The following is a 21658-nucleotide window of genomic DNA, read 5'->3' as shown; positions in this document are numbered from 1 at the left end:
GAACCAAGGGCGTAGCAGGATAATAAATGAATAAATCCTCCCGCTGCTGAAGGAAGTGGATCCAAAATAATCCCAAGTTCAGGATGCCAAAAACGTAGCAGTCAACAGCAGCGGCCAAAATCAAGTAGATACGCCCAGGTCAAGGTTCAGAACACAATTGTCCACCACTTCATTCGGGACGTTGACAACCCCTCGGCCTCCTGGGGCGGAGGGGGAGGGGGAGCTGGGGAGAAAAGCCGTACACCCTCAAAACATGAAAGACAAAACGGTCGTTAGTGAAAACGTAAACACAAGAACCACACAAGAACCACACAAGAACCACCAGAGGAGGAAAACTAGCTAATACATTGTGACAATAATTTAACATTTAAAATTAAAGCTAAGACAAATCAACTAATTAAATAATGACAACAAGATGACACCTCCTCTCCCAAAAGATTTTTTTTTTTCCAAAAAAAAAAAAAAGTAAATAATATTTCAAATTCAAATTTAAAAGTAAAATATAAAATAATCACTTATAACAAAAATAGTCAAACAACAGAAATAATGATTTCATAAAATCTGTGAAAAAAAAAAAAAACAATTATATAATTAGAGCATGATACCAAAAACAAAATGAGGGACGGGGTGGCAAAAGAACAAGGATGCAGCTCACAAGAAAGGCACTAACATAATAACAAGATTAACAAAATATCAAAAGTAACCCAATATCATACAATACAAATTCAAAATATTACACAATACAGAAAACCAACACCAAACCAATAGCTCCAAGGCTCTCACATAGGTACATAATCAAGAGCTACATTGCTCCACTCCGGATTCCACATATTTGTTCATAGGCCATAACTATTTTTACACACTTAACAGTTTCTCACTTCATATCTCACATCGCCCATTGCAAAAATGTTCAGCGAACAAGAGTCATTTACATCACCGTGTCAACACACTAAATCACTATAAAAGTGTCCTACCGAGTACACACACCTATAATGGACGACACAGAGAAAACCAGCACAGTTTTCCCCTGCGCAACCTGAACACGCAAAACTTTCGTGAAGCGTAGTTATGCCTGAAAACACAGAATACCCGGATTAGTAGCTATCATTTCATTAAGTAAACTCTCTGATTAACACCTCAACTGCATAATCAATCACCTAACAGTGTCTTACCATGTCTCAACGACCATCAACAACCGCCTATGCTACTCATCAGTAGCATAAAAACTATAAATAATAATAATATCTGCAAAAGCGTATTCCAGAAATAACACACCACCAACCTATCTTAAAATTACCCTTGCCACAAAATTTAAACGAGTACCATCTTTAACCTTCACCTATAAACTTAATATTAAACATAACTAATTTTACAGTCCCAGACATTTATGGAATTCCTGTAAAGAAAAATTCAGATTAATACATATTCATTATCCTTATACACTCATCTACTTCTAAGAATACAAACCTAACTACCTACTTCAACAGCACACACACCGCAATTAGAACGATACAGATACTACCTTAATATCCGCAGAGCCCCTTGCCAGAATCCCTACCCAACGCTGCGAGAGAGAGCATCAGCCACTACATTATCTCTTCCCGGTATATGAGAAAACTGCAAGTTCCATTCTTGCAACATGATACTCCACCGCATCAGACGTTGATTTTTATTTTTGTATCTGTTGATGAAGGTCAATGGATTATGATCTGTCATAATCTTTATTGGAGTTCCTGTGGAAGATAGATAAACAGAAAAATGATTAATGGCCAAGATTAATGCGAGTGTTTCCTTCTCGACCGTCGAATATTTGCGTTGAGCGGAGGTTAATTTCTTCGAAAAGAACGCTACCGGGTGAGAAACGCCTTGCTCGTCGTTCTGTAATAAAACCGCTCCGACACCGACGTCACTTGCGTCAGTGGCAAGCGAAAATGGGAGGTCGAAATCCGGAGCCCTAAGAATGGGGAAACTGAGTAGTATCCCCTTCAAACTTTCAAAAGCATTCTGCGCTTCCTTCGTCCAAATGAACGCGACCTTCTTTTTCAATAGGTTAGTAAGTGGAACAGCGATGTCAGAGAAATTCTTTACAAACCGACGATAATACCCCAGCAAACCTAAGAACTTCCTGACATCCCTTCGGCACTTAGGAACAGAAATCTTTTCAATAGCCTCCACATTTGCTTGTTTAGGGGTAACTTTACCATCTCCAACTACATGACCCAAATAAACAACCTTCGCTTTTGCAAATTCACTTTTCTTTAAATTAACCACCAAACCAGCTTTCTTCAGTACCTCAAACAATGCCTTAATACGCTTTAAATGTGTGTCCCAGTCGTCACTATAAATAACAATGTCATCAATATAAACCACACAACCTTCTAAACCATACACCAGCGTGTTCATTAACCTTTGAAAAGTGGCGGCGGCATTTTTCATACCAAACGGCATAACACGACATTGAAACAACCCTTGAGGTGTAACGAAAGCTGACAAGGCCCTTGCTCGTTTCGACAAAGGAACTTGCCAATAACCTTTTAACAAATCAAATTTACTTATATATTTAGACTTCCCCATGCGATCAATGCAATCTTCTATCCGTGGCAAAGGATAACTATCGGGTTTTGTAACCTCATTAACTCTCCTATAATCAAAACACATACGAAACTCTCCATCAGGTTTCTTAACCAACACCACAGGTGACGACCAAGGGCTTTTGCTTGGTTCGATCAAACCATGTTTTAACATATATTCCACCTCTTTTGCAACAACTTCACTCTTAAAAGGATTTAATCTGTATGGCGATTGTTTCACTGGCGTGGCATTACCAACATCCACGTCATGTTCTAAGACAGATGTTCGACCTGGTACATCCGAAAACAATTCTTTATAATCGAACACCAACTTCTTTAGAGACCTACGTTTATCAAAACTCAAATGAGAAACTGAACTATCAAAATTTTTCAAAGAAGTTTTATTACCTGTTGGAAAGTTACCATCATTACCATATTTATCTTCATTAAATTCTTCCTCTGAAAAAGAATAAATAATATTATTACAATTTACAACCTCCCCAACTGTTGCCACAGGAATGACTTTATCCCTTTCCTTATATTCCTTTAACATATTAATATGGCAAAGTTGAAAGGGTTTCCTCCGTTCAGGAGTTTCTACCAAATAATTAACCTCGCTTATTTTTTTCAAAACTTTCCAGGGACCTGAAAATGAAGCTTTTAACGAATTGCCTGGAAGAGGTAACAACACCAATACCTTGTCGCCTTCAGCGAAGTTACGAATTTTGGTCTTCCTGTCAAAGAAGTATTTCATTCTTCTCTGACTACACAACAAATTCTCACGAGCAAATTCCCAGGCCTTCGTCATTTTATCACCCAAATTAGTCAGATAATCTAATAAATTAATATCAGGAATGTCACCTTCCCATGACTCTCTTACAACATCAAGCGGACCCCGAACACAATGCCCAAAAACCAAATTAAATGGGGATAAACCAAGAGACTGACTTGGAGCCGACCGAAAAGCAAATAAAAGATATGGTAATTCTTTGTCCCACTCAGAGCCGTGACTTAGACAATATTTCCTAATCATCGATTTCAGAGTTTGATGAAACCTCTCCAGAGCACCCTGACTTTCCGGATGATAAGGAGATGAAGTCACATGCTTAATACCCAATTCTGCCATTTTCTCCTTAAAATATTTGCTAACAAAGTTTGTACCACAATCAGATTGAACCACCTTAGGCATTCCGAACCTAGTAAAAAGTTAATTAATACCTCAACAATTTTTGCACTTTTGATGGATCGTAGAGGAATTGCTTCTGGATAACGGGACATTTTATCCATCATGGTGAAAATATACTCATTCCCACTACGAGTCCTGGGCAACGGCCCGACAACATCAATGATAATTTCCTTAAAAGGTTCAGAAACCACAGGGATGGGACATAAAGGAGCTTTTGGAATAACTTGGTTTGGCTTACCGACCTTCTGACAGATACTACAGCTATTGACAAATTTCTTCACGTCGGATTTCAATTTGGGCCAGTAATAATCCTTAAGCAATTTCCCAGCTGTCTTGTGGATTCCGAAATGACCCGCCAAACCATTATCATGTGCCAACGACATCAAGCCAATCCTGTGAACATAAGGAACCAATATCTGTTTTAAAACTTCATGTGCACTATTGCCAGCCTCTCTAGGCCTACTCAACCTGTAAAGAATGTTATTAATTATTTTAAACTTTGGGACAGTTAAATCATCCACTTCGCCAGACTCGACATGAAGGTCCCGGAATTCTTGTTTCTGAGCTTTAATTAGCTCTTCCTTTGTCCAATTTGGAAGGTCTTTTGCAATATTCCTATCTACAACTAAATTACTACCACTACTACTATTAATACTACGTTCTAAACTACTACAATCTACGTCTGTTGTTGACTCTGCAGCGTCAACACCACTAGCTCTAGAACGAGTAACGACAGCAATTTCACGATTCATTAAAATTGGATCCTGATTATTTTTATAAGCCACATCATTTCCTAACACAATATCTACATCTTTAACAGGAAAACTATTCACAATGGCCAACTTCAATATTCCTGAAAAAGATGGACATTTTAAATGGAAATTACCGATGGGATAGGACTCAACTGAATCGGGAAAGCCAGACAACAGAACAAACTCTTCAAAGTCATGGACAAAATCGCAAGGTAATGCCTCTCTTAAAATCAACGACTGAGCCGCTCCCGTGTCCCGCAAAATGCGAACCACCCTTTCTTTGGACGAATCCACAGACGAGACACTACCACGGACAAATACCTTTCAAAGCAATTGGTTAGTCATTGTTCAGTCGTTCTCGTTTGACGGGCTCTCTCTCGCTTATCAATGCCCATAACTGATCTACCCTTAGCTTGTAGGGACTTCTTAAAGGCAAAACACTGACTTTTTACATGCCCCTTTTTTATTACAGAAGAAGCATGTCATGCTTCTTAACCTTTCAGGATTATTTATGTTACCTCTGTCAGGAGAAACACGATTGTTATTAGCATAAAAATTATTACTATTATTCTGCCTCCTGGGCTGACTCCTATTAACATAATTAGGCCTCCCAAAACATTGTAATTATTATTATTATTATTACTGACTTTTTCTAACACAACCAGGCTTTGCATTACTCATCACCTCTAACTCATTCTTATGTGACAGGTAATATTCGTCACTAGCAATGGCAACCTCCTGCAAAGTATCAATCTTTAATTCTTCCAAATGCACCTTCAACTTATCGGGTACACACCTCTTAAACTCCTCTACAAGTACCAATTCTTTCAACCCTTCAAAATTGTCAACTTCTTTCGACTTTAACCAATCTTCAGCATATTGCCTCTTACCCTAGCAAATTCTACGAACGTCTGTTCCCTATCTTTCTGTAAATTCCTGAAACGCTGTCTATAAGCTTCAGGGACAAGCTCATAAGCCTTTAGCACAATGGCTTTCACATTATCATAGTCGGATGATAAACTCTCATCCAACGTAACATACACTTTCTGAGCCCTACCTATCAATTTACTCTGGATAAGTGTCGTCCAGTACTCTTGAGGCCACTGCAATTTAGCGGCAATCCTCTCAAATGAAACAAAAACTCCGCTACATTACACTCTTGAAAATGTGGCACAAATTTGAGTGCCTCTGACAAATTAATAGTAGGCGTCACCTCCTGGTTGGGGAAGAGGGAGAGGAAACAGGATCCATTAAACGCATTTCCCTCTCAAACTGCTCTCTCTCTCTCTTTCCTCTGCCCTAAATTTTTCTATATTAAACTCTATTGTTTTTAACTCAATTTGCTTATTCAAAAACTCTACAGACACTTCCTCTTTGACTACCTTCATTTCCCCCTCTGTCTTCACAGTTTTAACATAATCATATACCTTCAACAACAATAGGCCCTTCCTTACAGACGAATCAAATTCAATTTCCAAATGCTGAGCCACTTGCTCTAACTCAAGCCTATCCAACTCTGCGAGCCTTGCTTGCCACCCCTCTCCACTAAGAAGCTCTAAAACATCAATTGTACACATTTTGCTCAATCAAACCTCAAAACAATACCCAAAAAAAAAATATCAAATCTGGAGAAGGTGTAAAACTGTTGCCTTAAAAATAAAACCCCAGAATCAATTTTGCACACTAGTGAATACTTGCAGGAACAAAATATCCTGTCACGGTCGCCAGTTTGTGATGGGTCGTTTTACCACCACTACAATACACTTGTATAATTATCCAATACTAGTATTCACTAACCAGAAAACGAAATTCACAGTAAGTGAAATCGTATCACAAGACTATCAACCAATGTGTGCAAAACCAATTTGGGGTGAAAATAAACACTAAGAAAATAACTTAATTTTAATACATGAAGATATAGACAGAAATGACGCCTGAACCACTAAATACAATAATTATAATGAAAAACAATTACGCTTAATATATAAAAAAACACTTACCCAATTAATAAATAGAAAAACAACACATTCAAACGCAATATGGAGGGGGCCCAGAAAGGAGGAGAAGTTCAAAAAGAATGAATAACCTAACCAAAATACAACACTAAAGTATTTAGAGGTGGTCCTTGTAACAAAGCCGTGATCTGGTTAAACTAAGAATCTCCACGTCTGGAGATTGAGACAGGGTGATGTCCAATTATGGGCCCAACTACGGCGCTGGCCTATACCTCCACCAATTCACAGGCCGTGATCCAACTGAGGCGTCTTGCTCAGCATACAAACTAATAACAGTCCAAATACCGTACCGTTGGACAGAGAGGTCCCCTTGGCTATGGTAACTGAACCAAGGGCGTAGCAGGATAATAAATGAATAAATCCTCAAGCTGCTGAAGGTAGTGGATCCAAAATAATCCTAAGTTCAGGATGCCAAAAACGTAGCAGTCAACAGCAGCGGCCAAAATCAAGTAGAAACGCCCAGGTCAAGGTTCAGAACACAATTGTCCACCACTTCATTCGGGACGTTGACAACCCCTCGGCCTCCTGGGGCGGAGGGGGAGGGGGAGCTGGGGAGAAAAGCCGTACACCCTCAAAACATGAAAGACAAAACGGTCGTTAGTGAAAACGAAAACAAGAACCACACAAGAACACACAAGAACCACCAGAGGAGGAAAACTAGCTAATACATTGTGACAATAATTTAACATTTAAAATTAAAGCTAAGACAAATCAACTAATTAAATAATGACAACAAGATGACACCTCCTCTCCCAAAAGATTTTTTTTTCAAAAAAAAAAAAAAATTAAAGTAAATAATATTTCAAATTCAAATTTAAAAGTAAAATATAAAATAATCACTTATAACAAAAATAGTCAAACAACAGAAATAATGATTTCATAAAATCTGTGAAAAAAAAAACAATTATATAATTAGAGCATGATACCAAAAACAAAATGAGGGACGGGGTGGCAAAAGAACAAGGATGCAGCTCACAAGAAAGGCACTAACATAATAACAAGATTAACAAAATATCAAAAGTAACCCAATATCATACAATACAAATTCAAAATATTACACAATACAGAAAACCAACACCAAACCAATAGCTCCAAGGCTCTCACATAGGTACATAATCAAGAGCTACATTGCTCCACTCCGGATTCCACATATTTGTTCATAGGCCATAACTATTTTTACACACTTAACGGTTTCTCACTTCATATCTCACATCGCCCATTGCAAAAATGTTCAGCGAACAAGAGTCATTTACATCACCGTGTCAACACACTAAATCACTATAAAAGTGTCCTACCGAGTACACACACCTATAATGGACGACACAGAGAAAACCAGCACAGTTTTCCCCTGCGCAACCTGAACACGCAAAACTTTCGTGAAGCGTAGTTATGCCTGAAAACACAGAATACCCGGATTAGTAGCTATCATTTCATTAAGTAAACTCTCTGATTAACACCTCAACTGCATAATCAATCACCTAACAGTGTCTTACCATGTCTCAACGACCATCAACAACCGCCTATGCTACTCATCAGTAGCATAAAAACTATAATAATAATAATATCTGCAAAAGCGTATTCCAGAAATAACACACCACCAACCTATCTTAAAATTACCCTTGCCACAAAATTTAAACGAGTACCATCTTTACCTTCACCTATAAACTTAATATTAAACATAACTAATTTTACAGTCCCAGACATTTATGGAATTCCTGTAAAGAAAAATTCAGATTAATACATATTCATTATCCTTATACACTCATCTACTTCTAAGAATACAAACCTAACTACCTACTTCAACAGCACACACACCGCAATTAGAACGATACAGATACTACCTTAATATCCGCAGAGCCCCTTGCCAGAATCCCTACCCAACGCTGCGAGAGAGAGCATCAGCCACTACATTATCTCTTCCCGGTATATGAGAAAACTGCAAGTTCCATTCTTGCAACATGATACTCCACCGCATCAGACGTTGATTTTTATTTTTGTATCTGTTGATGAAGGTCAATGGATTATGATCTGTCATAATCTTTATTGGAGTTCCTGTGGAAGATAGATAAACAGAAAAATGATTAATGGCCAAGATTAATGCGAGTGTTTCCTTCTCGACCGTCGAATATTTGCGTTGAGCGGAGGTTAATTTCTTCGAAAAGAACGCTACCGGGTGAGAAACGCCTTGCTCGTCGTTCTGTAATAAGACCGCTCCGACACCGACGTCACTTGCGTCAGTGGCAAGCGAAAATGGGAGGTCGAAATCCGGAGCCCTAAGAATGGGGAAACTGAGTAGTATCCCCTTCAAACTTTCAAAAGCATTCTGCGCTTCCTTCGTCCAAATGAACGCGACCTTCTTTTTCAATAGGTTAGTAAGTGGAACAGCGATGTCAGAGAAATTCTTTACAAACCGACGATAATACCCCAGCAAACCTAAGAACTTCCTGACATCCCTTCGGCACTTAGGAACAGAAATCTTTTCAATAGCCTCCACATTTGCTTGTTTAGGGGTAACTTTACCATCTCCAACTACATGACCCAAATAAACAACCTTCGCTTTTGCAAATTCACTTTTCTTTAAATTAACCACCAAACCAGCTTTCTTCAATACCTCAAACAATGCCTTAATACGCTTTAAATGTGTGTCCCAGTCGTCACTATAAATAACAATGTCATCAATATAAACCACACAACCTTCTAAACCATACACCAGCGTGTTCATTAACCTTTGAAAAGTGGCGGCGGCATTTTTCATACCAAACGGCATAACACGACATTGAAACAACCCTTGAGGTGTAACGAAAGCTGACAAGGCCCTTGCTCGTTTCGACAAAGGAACTTGCCAATAACCTTTTAACAAATCAAATTTACTTATATATTTAGACTTCCCCATGCGATCAATGCAATCTTCTATCCGTGGCAAAGGATAACTATCGGGTTTTGTAACCTCATTAACTCTCCTATAATCAAAACACATACGAAACTCTCCATCAGGTTTCTTAACCAACACCACAGGTGACGACCAAGGGCTTTTGCTTGGTTCGATCAAACCATGTTTTAACATATATTCCACCTCTTTTGCAACAACTTCACTCTTAAAAGGATTTAATCTGTATGGCGATTGTTTCACTGGCGTGGCATTACCAACATCCACGTCATGTTCTAAGACAGATGTTCGACCTGGTACATCCGAAAACAATTCTTTATAATCGAACACCAACTTCTTTAGAGACCTACGTTTATCAAAACTCAAATGAGAAACTGAACTATCAAAATTTTTCAAAGAAGTTTTATTACCTGTTGGAAAGTTACCATCATTACCATATTTATCTTCATTAAATTCTTCCTCTGAAAAAGAATAAATATTATTATTACAATTTACAACCTCCCCAACTGTTGCCACAGGAATGACTTTATCCCTTTCCTTATATTCCTTTAACATATTAATATGGCAAAGTTGAAAGGGTTTCCTCCGTTCAGGAGTTTCTACCAAATAATTAACCTCGCTTATTTTTTTTCAAAACTTCCCAGGACCTGAAAATGAAGCTTTTAACGAATTACCTGGAAGAGGTAACAACACCAATACCTTGTCGCCTTCAGCGAAGTTACGAATTTTGGTCTTCCTGTCAAAGAAGTATTTCATTCTTCTCTGACTACACAACAAATTCTCACGAGCAAATTCCCAGGCCTTCGTCATTTTATCACCCAAATTAGTCAGATAATCTAATAAATTAATATCAGGAATGTCACCTTCCCATGACTCTCTTACAACATCAAGCGGACCCCGAACACAATGCCCAAAAACCAAATTAAATGGGGATAAACCAAGAGACTGACTTGGAGCCGACCGAAAAGCAAATAAAAGATATGGTAATTCTTTGTCCCACTCAGAGCCGTGACTTAGACAATATTTCCTAATCATCGATTTCAGAGTTTGATGAAACCTCTCCAGAGCACCCTGACTTTCCGGATGATAAGGAGATGAAGTCACATGCTTAATACCCAATTCTGCCATTTTCTCCTTAAAATATTTGCTAACAAAGTTTGTACCACAATCAGATTGAACCACCTTAGGCATTCCGAACCTAGTAAAAAAGTTAATTAATACCTCAACAATTTTTGCACTTTTGATGGATCGTAGAGGAATTGCTTCTGGATAACGGGACATTTTATCCATCATGGTGAAAATATACTCATTCCCACTACGAGTCCTGGGCAACGGCCCGACAACATCAATGATAATTTCCTTAAAAGGTTCAGAAACCACAGGGATGGGACATAAAGGAGCTTTTGGAATAACTTGGTTTGGCTTACCGACCTTCTGACAGATACTACAGCTATTGACAAATTTCTTCACGTCGGATTTCAATTTGGGCCAGTAATAATCCTTAAGCAATTTCCCAGCTGTCTTGTGGATTCCGAAATGACCCGCCAAACCATTATCATGTGCCAACGACATCAAGCCAATCCTGTGAACATAAGGAACCAATATCTGTTTTAAAACTTCATGTGCACTATTGCCAGCCTCTCTAGGCCTACTCAACCTGTAAAGAATGTTATTAATTATTTTAAACTTTGGGACAGTTAAATCATCCACTTCGCCCGACTCAACATGAAGGTCCTGGAATTCTTGTTTCTGAGCTTTAATTAGCTCTTCCTTTGTCCAATTTGGAAGGTCTTTTGCAATATTCCTATCTACAACTAAATTACTACCACTACTACTACTAATACTACGTTCTAAACTACTACAATCTACGTCTGTTGTTGACTCTGCAGCGTCAACACCACTAGCTCTAGAACGAGTAACGACAGCAATTTCACGATTCATTAAAATTGGATCCTGATTATTTTTATAAGCCACATCATTTCCTAACACAATATCTACATCTTTAACAGGAAACCTATTCACAATGGCCAACTTCAATATTCCTGAAAAAGATGGACATTTTAAATGGAAATTACCGATGGGATAGGACTCAACTGAATCGGGAAAGCCAGACAACAGAACAAACTCTTCAAAGTCATGGACAAAATCGCAAGGTAATGCCTCTCTTAAAATCAACGACTGAGCCGCTCCCGTGTCCCGCAAAATGCGAACCACCCTTTCTTTGGACGAATCCACAGACGAGACACTACCACGGGACAAATACCTTTCAAAGCAATTGGTTAGTCATTGTTCAGTCGTTCTCGTTTGGACGGGCTCTCTCTCTCGCTTATCAATGCCCATAACTGATCTACCCTTAGCTTGTAGGGACTTCTTAAAGGCAAAACACTGACTTTTTACATGCCCCCTTTTATTACAGAAGAAGCATGTCATGCTTCTTAACCTTTCAGGATTATTTATGTTACCTCTGTCAGGAGAAACACGATTGTTATTAGCAGAAAAATTATTATTATTCTGCCTCCTGGGCTGACTCCTATTAACATAATTAGGCCTCCCAAAAACATTGTAATTATTATTATTATTATTATTACTCTGACTTTTTCTAACACAACCAGGCTTTATATTACTCATCACCCCTAACTCATTCTTATGTGACAGGTAATATTCGTCACTAGCAATGGCAACCTCCTGCAAAGTATCAATCTTTAATTCTTCCAAATGCACCTTCAACTTATCGGGTACACACCTCTTAAACTCCTCTACAAGTACCAATTCTTTCAACCCTTCAAAATTGTCAACTTCTTTCGACTTTAACCAATCTTCAGCATATTGCCTCTTACCCCTAGCAAATTCTACGAACGTCTGTTCCCTATCTTTCTGTAAATTCCTGAAACGCTGTCTATAAGCTTCAGGGACAAGCTCATAAGCCTTTAGCACAATGGCTTTCACATTATCATAGTCGGATGATAAACTCTCATCCAACGTAACATACACTTTCTGAGCCCTACCTATCAATTTACTCTGGATAAGTGTCGTCCAGTACTCTTGAGGCCACTGCAATTTAGCGGCAATCCTCTCAAATGAAACAAAAAACTCCGCTACATTACACTCTTGAAAATGTGGCACAAATTTGAGTGCCTCTGACAAATTAATAGTAGGCGTCACCTCCCTGGTTGGGGAAGAGGGAGAGGAAACAGGATCCATTAAACGCATTTCCCTCTCAAACTGCCTCTCTCTCTCTCTTTCCTCTGCCCTAAATTTTTCTATATTAAACTCTATTGTTTTTAACTCAATTTGCTTATTCAAAAACTCTACAGACACTTCCTCTTTGACTACCTTCATTTCCCCCTCTGTCTTCACAGTTTTAACATAATCATATACCTTCAACAACAATAGGCCCTTCCTTACAGACGAATCAAATTCAATTTCCAAATGCTGAGCCACTTGCTCTAACTCAAGCCTATCCAACTCTGCGAGCCTTGCTTGCCACCCCTCTCCACTAAGAAGCTCTAAAACATCAATAGTACACATTTTGCTCAATCAAACCTCAAAACAATACCAAAAAAAATATCAAATCTGGAGAAGGTGTAAAACTGTTGCCCAAAAATAAAACCCCCAGAATCAATTTTGCACACTAGTGAATACTTGCAGGAACAAAATATCCTGTCACGGTCGCCAGTTTGTGATGGGTCGTTTTACCACCACTACAATACACTTGTATAATTATCCAATACTAGTATTCACTAACCAGAATACGAAATTCACAGTAAGTGAAATCGTATCACAAGACTATCAACCAATGTGTGCAAAACCAATTTGGGGTGAAAATAAACACTAAGAAAAATAAACTTAATTTTAATACATGAAGATATAGACAGAAATGACGCCTGAACCACTAAATACAATAATTATAATGAAAAACAATTACGCTTAATATATAAAAAAAACACTTACCCAATTAATAAATAGAAAAACAACACATTCAAACGCAATATGGAGGGGGCCCAGAAAGGAGGAGAAGTTCAAAAAGAATGAATAACCTAACCAAAATACAACACTAAAGTATTTAGAGGTGGTCCTTGTAACAAAGCCGTGATCTGGTTAAACTAAGGATCTCCACGTCTGGAGATTGAGACAGGGTGATGTCAAATTATGGGCCCAACTACGGCGCTGGCCTATACCTCCACCAATTCACAGGCCGTGATCCAACTGAGGCGTCTTGCTCAGCATACAAACTAATAACAGTCCAAATACCGTACCGTTGGACAGAGAGGTCCCCTTGGCTATGGTAACTGAACCAAGGGCGTAGCAGGATAATAAATGAATAAATCCTCAAGCTGCTGAAGGTAGTGGATCCAAAATAATCCTAAGTTCAGGATGCCAAAAACGTAGCAGTCAACAGCAGCGGCCAAAATCAAGTAGAAACGCCCAGGTCAAGGTTCAGAACACAATTGTCCACCACTTCATTCGGGACGTTGACAACCCCTCGGCCTCTGGGGGGGCGGGGGGGGGGGCTGGGGAGAAAAGCCGTACACCCTCAAAACATGAAAGACAAAACGGTCGTTAGTGAAAACGTAAACACAAGAACCACCAGAGGAGAAAACCACCAGAGGAGAAAACTAGCTAATACATTGTGACAATAATTTAACATTTAAAATTAAAGCTAAGACAAATCAACTAATTAATAATGACAACAAGATGACACCTCTCTCCCAAAATTTTTTTTAAAAAAAAAAAAAATTAAATAAATAATATTTCAAATTCAAATTTAAAAGTAAAATATAAAATAATCACTTATAACAAAAATAGTCAAACAACAGAAATAATGATTTCATAAAATCTGTAAAAAAAAAAAAAACAATTATATAATTAGAGCATGATACCAAAAACAAAATGAGGGACGGGGTGGCAAAAGAACAAGGATGCAGCTCACAAGAAAGGCACTAACATAATAACAAGATTAACAAAATATCAAAAGTAACCCAATATCATACAATACAAATTCAAAATATTACACAATACAGAAAACCAACACCAAACCAATAGCTCCAAGGCTCACATAGGTACATAATCAAGAGCTACATTGCTCCACCGGATTCCACATATTTGTTCATAGGCCATAACTATTTTTACACACTTAACGGTTTCTCACTTCATATCTCACATCGCCCATTGCAAAAATGTTCAGCGAACAAGAGTCATTTACATCACCGTGTCAACACACTAAATCACTATAAAAGTGTCCTACCGAGTACACACACACACCTATAATGGACGACACAGAGAAAACCAGCACAGTTTTCCCCTGCGCAACCTGAACACGCAAAACTTTCGTGAAGCGTAGTTATGCCTGAAAACACAGAATACCCGGATTAGTAGCTATCATTTCATTAAGTAAACTCTCTGATTAACACCTCAACTGCATAATCAATCACCTAACAGTGTCTTACCATGTCTCAACGACCATCAACAACCGCCTATGCTACTCATCAGTAGCATAAAAACTATAATAATAATAATATCTGCAAAAGCGTATTCCAGAAATAACACACCACCAACCTATCTTAAAATTACCCTTGCCACAAAATTTAAACGAGTACCATCTTTACCTTCACCTATAAACTTAATATTAAACATAACTAATTTTACAGTCCCAGACATTTATGGAATTCCTGTAAAGAAAAATTCAGATTAATACATATTCATTATCCTTATACACTCATCTACTTCTAAGAATACAAACCTAACTACCTACTTCAACAGCACACACACCGCAATTAGAACGATACAGATACTACCTTAATATCCGCAGAGCCCCTTGCCAGAATCCCTACCCAACGCTGCGAGAGAGAGCATCAGCCACTACATTATCTCTTCCCGGTATATGAGAAAACTGCAAGTTCCATTCTTGCAACATGATACTCCACCGCATCAGACGTTGATTTTTATTTTTGTATCTGTTGATGAAGGTCAATGGATTATGATCTGTCATAATCTTTATTGGAGTTCCTGTGGAAGATAGATAAACAGAAAAATGATTAATGGCCAAGATTAATGCGAGTGTTTCCTTCTCGACCGTCGAATATTTGCGTTGAGCGGAGGTTAATTTCTTCGAAAAGAACGCTACCGGGTGAGAAACGCCTTGCTCGTCGTTCTGTAATAAGACCGCTCCGACACCGACGTCACTTGCGTCAGTGGCAAGCGAAAATGGGAGGTCGAAATCCGGAGCCCTAAGAATGGGGAAACTGAGTAGTATCCCCTTCAAACTTTCAAAAGCATTCTGCGCTTCCTTCGTCCAAATGAACGCGACCTTCTTTTTCAATAGGTTAGTAAGTGGAACAGCGATGTCAGAGAAATTCTTTACAAACCGACGATAATACCCTAGCAAACCTAAGAACTTCCTGACATCCCTTCGGCACTTAGGAACAGAAATCTTTTCAATAGCCTCCACATTTGCTTGTTTAGGGGTAACTTTACCATCTCCAACTACATGACCCAAATAAACAACCTTCGCTTTTGCAAATTCACTTTTCTTTAAATTAACCACCAAACCAGCTTTCTTCAATACCTCAAACAATGCCTTAATACGCTTCAAATGTGTGTCCCAGTCGTCACTATAAATAACAATGTCATCAATATAAACCACACAACCTTCTAAACCATACACCAGCGTGTTCATTAACCTTTGAAAAGTGGCGGCGGCATTTTTCATACCAAACGGCATAACACGACATTGAAACAACCCTTGAGGTGTAACGAAAGCTGACAAGGCCCTTGCTCGTTTCGACAAAGGAACTTGCCAATAACCTTTTAACAAATCAAATTTACTTATATATTTAGACTTCCCCATGCGATCAATGCAATCTTCTATCCGTGGCAAAGGATAACTATCGGGTTTTGTAACCTCATTAACTCTCCTATAATCAAAACACATACGAAACTCTCCATCAGGTTTCTTAACCAACACCACAGGTGACGACCAAGGGCTTTTGCTTGGTTCGATCAAACCATGTTTTAACATATATTCCACCTCTTTTGCAACAACTTCACTCTTAAAAGGATTTAATCTATATGGCGATTGTTTCACTGGCGTGGCATTACCAACATCCACGTCATGTTCTAAGACAGATGTTCGACCTGGTACATCCGAAAACAATTCTTTATAATCGAACACCAACTTCTTTAGAGACCTACGTTTATCAAAACTCAAATGAGAAACTGAACTATCAAAATTTTTCAAAGAAGTTTTATTACCTGTTGGAAAGTTACCATCATTACCATATTTATCTTCATTAAATTCTTCCTCTGAAAAAGAATAAATATTATTATTACAATTTACAACCTCCCCAACTGTTGCCACAGGAATGACTTTATCCCTTTCCTTATATTCCTTTAACATATTAATATGGCAAAGTTGAAAGGGTTTCCTCCGTTCAGGAGTTTCTACCAAATAATTAACCTCGCTTATTTTTTCAAAACTTTCCAAGGACCTGAAAATGAAGCTTTTAACGAATTACCTGGAAGAGGTAACAACACCAATACCTTGTCGCCTTCAGCGAAGTTACGAATTTTGGTCTTCCTGTCAAAGAAGTATTTCATTCTTCTCTGACTACACAACAAATTCTCACGAGCAAATTCCCAGGCCTTCGTCATTTTATCACCCAAATTAGTCAGATAATCTAATAAATTAATATCAGGAATGTCACCTTCCCATGACTCTCTTACAACATCAAGCGGACCCCGAACACAATGCCCAAAAACCAAATTAAATGGGGATAAACCAAGAGACTGACTTGGAGCCGACCGAAAAGCAAATAAAAGATATGGTAATTCTTTGTCCCACTCAGAGCCGTGACTTAGACAATATTTCCTAATCATCGATTTCAGAGTTTGATGAAACCTCTCCAGAGCACCCTGACTTTCCGGATGATAAGGAGATGAAGTCACATGCTTAATACCCAATTCTGCCATTTTCTCCTTAAAATATTTGCTAACAAAGTTTGTACCACAATCAGATTGAACCACCTTAGGCATTCCGAACCTAGTAAAAAAGTTAATTAATACCTCAACAATTTTTGCACTTTTGATGGATCGTAGAGGAATTGCTTCTGGATAACGGGACATTTTATCCATCATGGTGAAAATATACTCATTCCCACTACGAGTCCTGGGCAACGGCCCGACAACATCAATGATAATTTCCTTAAAAGGTTCAGAAACCACAGGGATGGGACATAAAGGAGCTTTTGGAATAACTTGGTTTGGCTTACCGACCTTCTGACAGATACTACAGCTATTGACAAATTTCTTCACGTCGGATTTCAATTTGGGCCAGTAATAATCCTTAAGCAATTTCCCAGCTGTCTTGTGGATTCCGAAATGACCCGCCAAACCATTATCATGTGCCAACGACATCAAGCCAATCCTGTGAACATAAGGAACCAATATCTGTTTTAAAACTTCATGTGCACTATTGCCAGCCTCTCTAGGCCTACTCAACCTGTAAAGAATGTTATTAATTATTTTAAACTTTGGGACAGTTAAATCATCCACTTCGCCCGACTCAACATGAAGGTCCCGGAATTCTTGTTTCTGAGCTTTAATTAGCTCTTCCTTTGTCCAATTTGGAAGGTCTTTTGCAATATTCCTATCTACAACTAAATTACTACCACTACTACTACTAATACTACGTTCTAAACTACTACAATCTACGTCTGTTGTTGACTCTGCAGCGTCAACACCACTAGCTCTAGAACGAGTAACGACAGCAATTTCACGATTCATTAAAATTGGATCCTGATTATTTTTATAAGCCACATCATTTCCTAACACAATATCTACATCTTTAACAGGAAACCTATTCACAATGGCCAACTTCAATATTCCTGAAAAAGATGGACATTTTAAATGGAAATTACCGATGGGATAGGACTCAACTGAATCGGGAAAGCCAGACAACAGAACAAACTCTTCAAAGTCATGGACAAAATCGCAAGGTAATGCCTCTCTTAAAATCAACGACTGAGCCGCTCCCGTGTCCCGCAAAATGCGAACCACCCTTTCTTTGGACGAATCCACAGACGAGACACTACCACGGGACAAATACCTTTCAAAGCAATTGGTTAGTCATTGTTCAGTCGTTCTCGTTTGGACGGGCTCTCTCTCTCGCTTATCAATGCCCATAACTGATCTACCCTTAGCTTGTAGGGACTTCTTAAAGGCAAAACACTGACTTTTTACATGCCCCCTTTTATTACAGAAGAAGCATGTCATGCTTCTTAACCTTTCAGGATTATTTATGTTACCTCTGTCAGGAGAAACACGATTGTTATTAGCAGAAAAATGATTACTATTATTCTGCCTCCTGGGCTGACTCCTATTAACATAATTAGGCCTCCCAAAAACATTGTAATTATTATTATTATTATTATTATTACTCTGACTTTTTCTAACACAACCAGGCTTTATATTACTCATCACCCCTAACTCATTCTTATGTGACAGGTAATATTCGTCACTAGCAATGGCAACCTCCTGCAAAGTATCAATCTTTAATTCTTCCAAATGCACCTTCAACTTATCGGGTACACACCTCTTAAACTCCTCTACAAGTACCAATTCTTTCAACCCTTCAAAATTGTCAACTTCTTTCGACTTTAACCAATCTTCAGCATATTGCCTCTTACCCCTAGCAAATTCTACGAACGTCTGTTCCCTATCTTTCTGTAAATTCCTGAAACGCTGTCTATAAGCTTCAGGGACAAGCTCATAAGCCTTTAGCACAATGGCTTTCACATTATCATAGTCGGATGATAAACTCTCATCCAACGTAACATACACTTTCTGAGCCCTACCTATCAATTTACTCTGGATAAGTGTCGTCCAGTACTCTTGAGGCCACTGCAATTTAGCGGCAATCCTCTCAAATGAAACAAAAAACTCCGCTACATTACACTCTTGAAAATGTGGCACAAATTTGAGTGCCTCTGACAAATTAATAGTAGGCGTCACCTCCCTGGTTGGGGAAGAGGAGAGGAAACAGGATCCATTAAACGCATTTCCCTCTCAAACTGCCTCTCTCTCTCTCTCTTTCCTCTGCCCTAAATTTTTCTATATTAAACTCTATTGTTTTTAACTCAATTTGCTTATTCAAAAACTCTACAGACACTTCCTCTTTGACTACCTTCATTTCCCCCTCTGTCTTCACAGTTTTAACATAATCATATACCTTCAACAACAATAGGCCCTTCCTTACAGACGAATCAAATTCAATTTCCAAATGCTGAGCCACTTGCTCTAACTCAAGCCTATCCAACTCTGCGAGCCTTGCTTGCCACCCCTCTCCACTAAGAAGCTCTAAAACATCAATAGTACACATTTTGCTCAATCAAACCTCAAAACAATACCAAAAAAATATCAAATCTGGAGAAGGTGTAAAACTGTTGCCCAAAAATAAAACCCCCAGAATCAATTTTGCACACTAGTGAATACTTGCAGGAACAAAATATCCTGTCAAAACGGTTGCCAGTTTGTGATGGGTCGTTTTACCACCACAACATACACTTGTATAATTATCAATACTAGTATTCACTAACCAGAATACGAAATTCACAGTAAGTGAAATCGCATCACAAGACAATCAACCAATGTGTGCAAAACCAATTTGGGGTGAAAATAAACACTAAGAAAAATAACTTAATTTTAATACATGAAGATATAGACAGAAATGACGCCTGAACCACTAAATACAATAATTATAATGAAAACAATTACGCTTAATATATAAAAAAAAACACTTACCCAATTAATAAATAGAAAAACAACACATTCAAACGCAATATGGAGGGGCCCAGAAAGGAGGAGAAGTTCAAAAAGAATGAATAACCTAACCAAAATACAACACTAAAGTATTTAGAGGTGGTCCTTGTAACAAAGCCGTGATCTGGTTAAACCAAGAATCTCCACGTCTGGAGATTGAGACAGGGTGATGTCAAATTATGGGCCCAACTACGGCGCTGGCCTATACCTCCACCAATTCACAGGCCGTGATCCAACTGAGGCGTCTTGCTCAGCATACAAACTAATAAAGTCCAAATACCGTACCGTTGGACAGAGAGGTCCCCTTGGCTATGGTAACTGAACCAAGGGCGTAGCAGGATAATAAATGAATAAATCCTCAAGCTGCTGAAGGAAGTGGATCCAAAATAATCCTAAGTTCAGGATGCCGACAACGTAGCAGTCAACAGCAGCGGCCAAAATCAAGTAGAAACGCCCAGGTCAAGGTTCAGAACACAATTGTCCACCACTTCATTCGGGACGTTGACAACCCCTCGGCCTCCTGGGGCGGAGGGGGTGGGGGAGCTGGGGAGAAAAGCCGTACACCCTCAAAACATGAAAGACAAAACGGTCGTTAGTGAAAACGTAAACACAAGAACCACCAGAGGAGGAGGAGGAAAACTAGCTAATACATTGTGACAATAATTTAACATTTAAAATTAAAGCTAAGACAAATCAACTAATTAAATAATGACAACAAGATGACTTAGTTACAAAATAAAACAAAATACTGAGGAATTATAAGATGTTCGTGTGAAGTTAAGTGACGTTTCTCCCACACCACTCACTTTTCCCTTATAGCCACCAGGTGTTGAATGAGCAGGTAATTTGCAAACATTCCCCAAATAATTAAAAGGCACCTTGCCCAATCTGATAATTTCCACCCGAGGGGGAGTAGGTAACCTTTCTCACACATCATAGAAAATCCCTTTGAGACTTCACACCTTCCACATATTGTTAAATAGACCCCAGTCAATTTCCCAGAGATCTAATGGAGGGAAAAGTCTCCCTCCTTTACTATCTGCAAGCACTACCAAGGGTCACTTCCTTGACCCACCCCATACCTGTGTCTCCACTCTCATAACCTCTACTCTCGTGTCTAATCATCTCACTATTGTTATGTCTATTCCTCAAAACTTTTGCTGGCCGGCTATCAAGAAGAGAACAAGAGATGACCTCATTAAGAAGGAACCGTCAAAACACGACCACCGTCGACGCCAATGTGGTATAATTACTGGCTCCGACGGGACATCTTTTACTACTGTACTCTACAACATCTTGTTGTCGTGTATCCTTTTGGATAAGGGCTCTGATCAAGTCCCACAAAACGTCCCTGTGATGGTGTCACTCTGAAGGTGGTCCTTATCAGATTGCCTTGGACCTTGAGCACTGATGACTCTGTGATCCAGAAACCC

General features: G+C 38.7%; 2 protein-coding genes across 2 annotated transcripts; both read right to left on the bottom strand.

The window, feature by feature from the left end:
* Nucleotides 1–8396: 8396 nt before the first annotated feature.
* LOC136830533 (uncharacterized) lies at nt 8397–12938 on the bottom strand. The gene is made up of 4 exons (XM_067090048.1): nt 12727–12938; nt 12005–12576; nt 10085–11452; nt 8397–9871 (listed from the first exon to the last, which is right to left on the bottom strand). Exons 1-4 carry the CDS (start codon nt 12936–12938, stop codon nt 8397–8399), a joined length of 3627 nt encoding a protein of 1208 aa, XP_066946149.1.
* Nucleotides 12939–15237: 2299 nt separating this feature from the next.
* On the bottom strand, nt 15238–21350 carry LOC136830531 (uncharacterized). Its single transcript, XM_067090047.1, has 5 exons — nt 21308–21350; nt 19574–19763; nt 18851–19422; nt 16925–18292; nt 15238–16712 (listed from the first exon to the last, which is right to left on the bottom strand). The coding sequence occupies exons 1-5, from the start codon at nt 21348–21350 to the stop codon at nt 15238–15240; spliced, it is 3648 nt and encodes a 1215-aa protein (XP_066946148.1).
* Nucleotides 21351–21658: the final 308 nt, after the last annotated feature.

The sequence above is a fragment of the Macrobrachium rosenbergii genome, chromosome 47 (assembly GCF_040412425.1).
Source record: "Macrobrachium rosenbergii isolate ZJJX-2024 chromosome 47, ASM4041242v1, whole genome shotgun sequence".
Lineage (NCBI taxonomy): Eukaryota > Metazoa > Arthropoda > Malacostraca > Decapoda > Palaemonidae > Macrobrachium > Macrobrachium rosenbergii.
The sequence above is the reverse complement of the archived record's forward strand: the minus strand, read 5'-3'. Positions and strand labels throughout refer to the sequence as shown.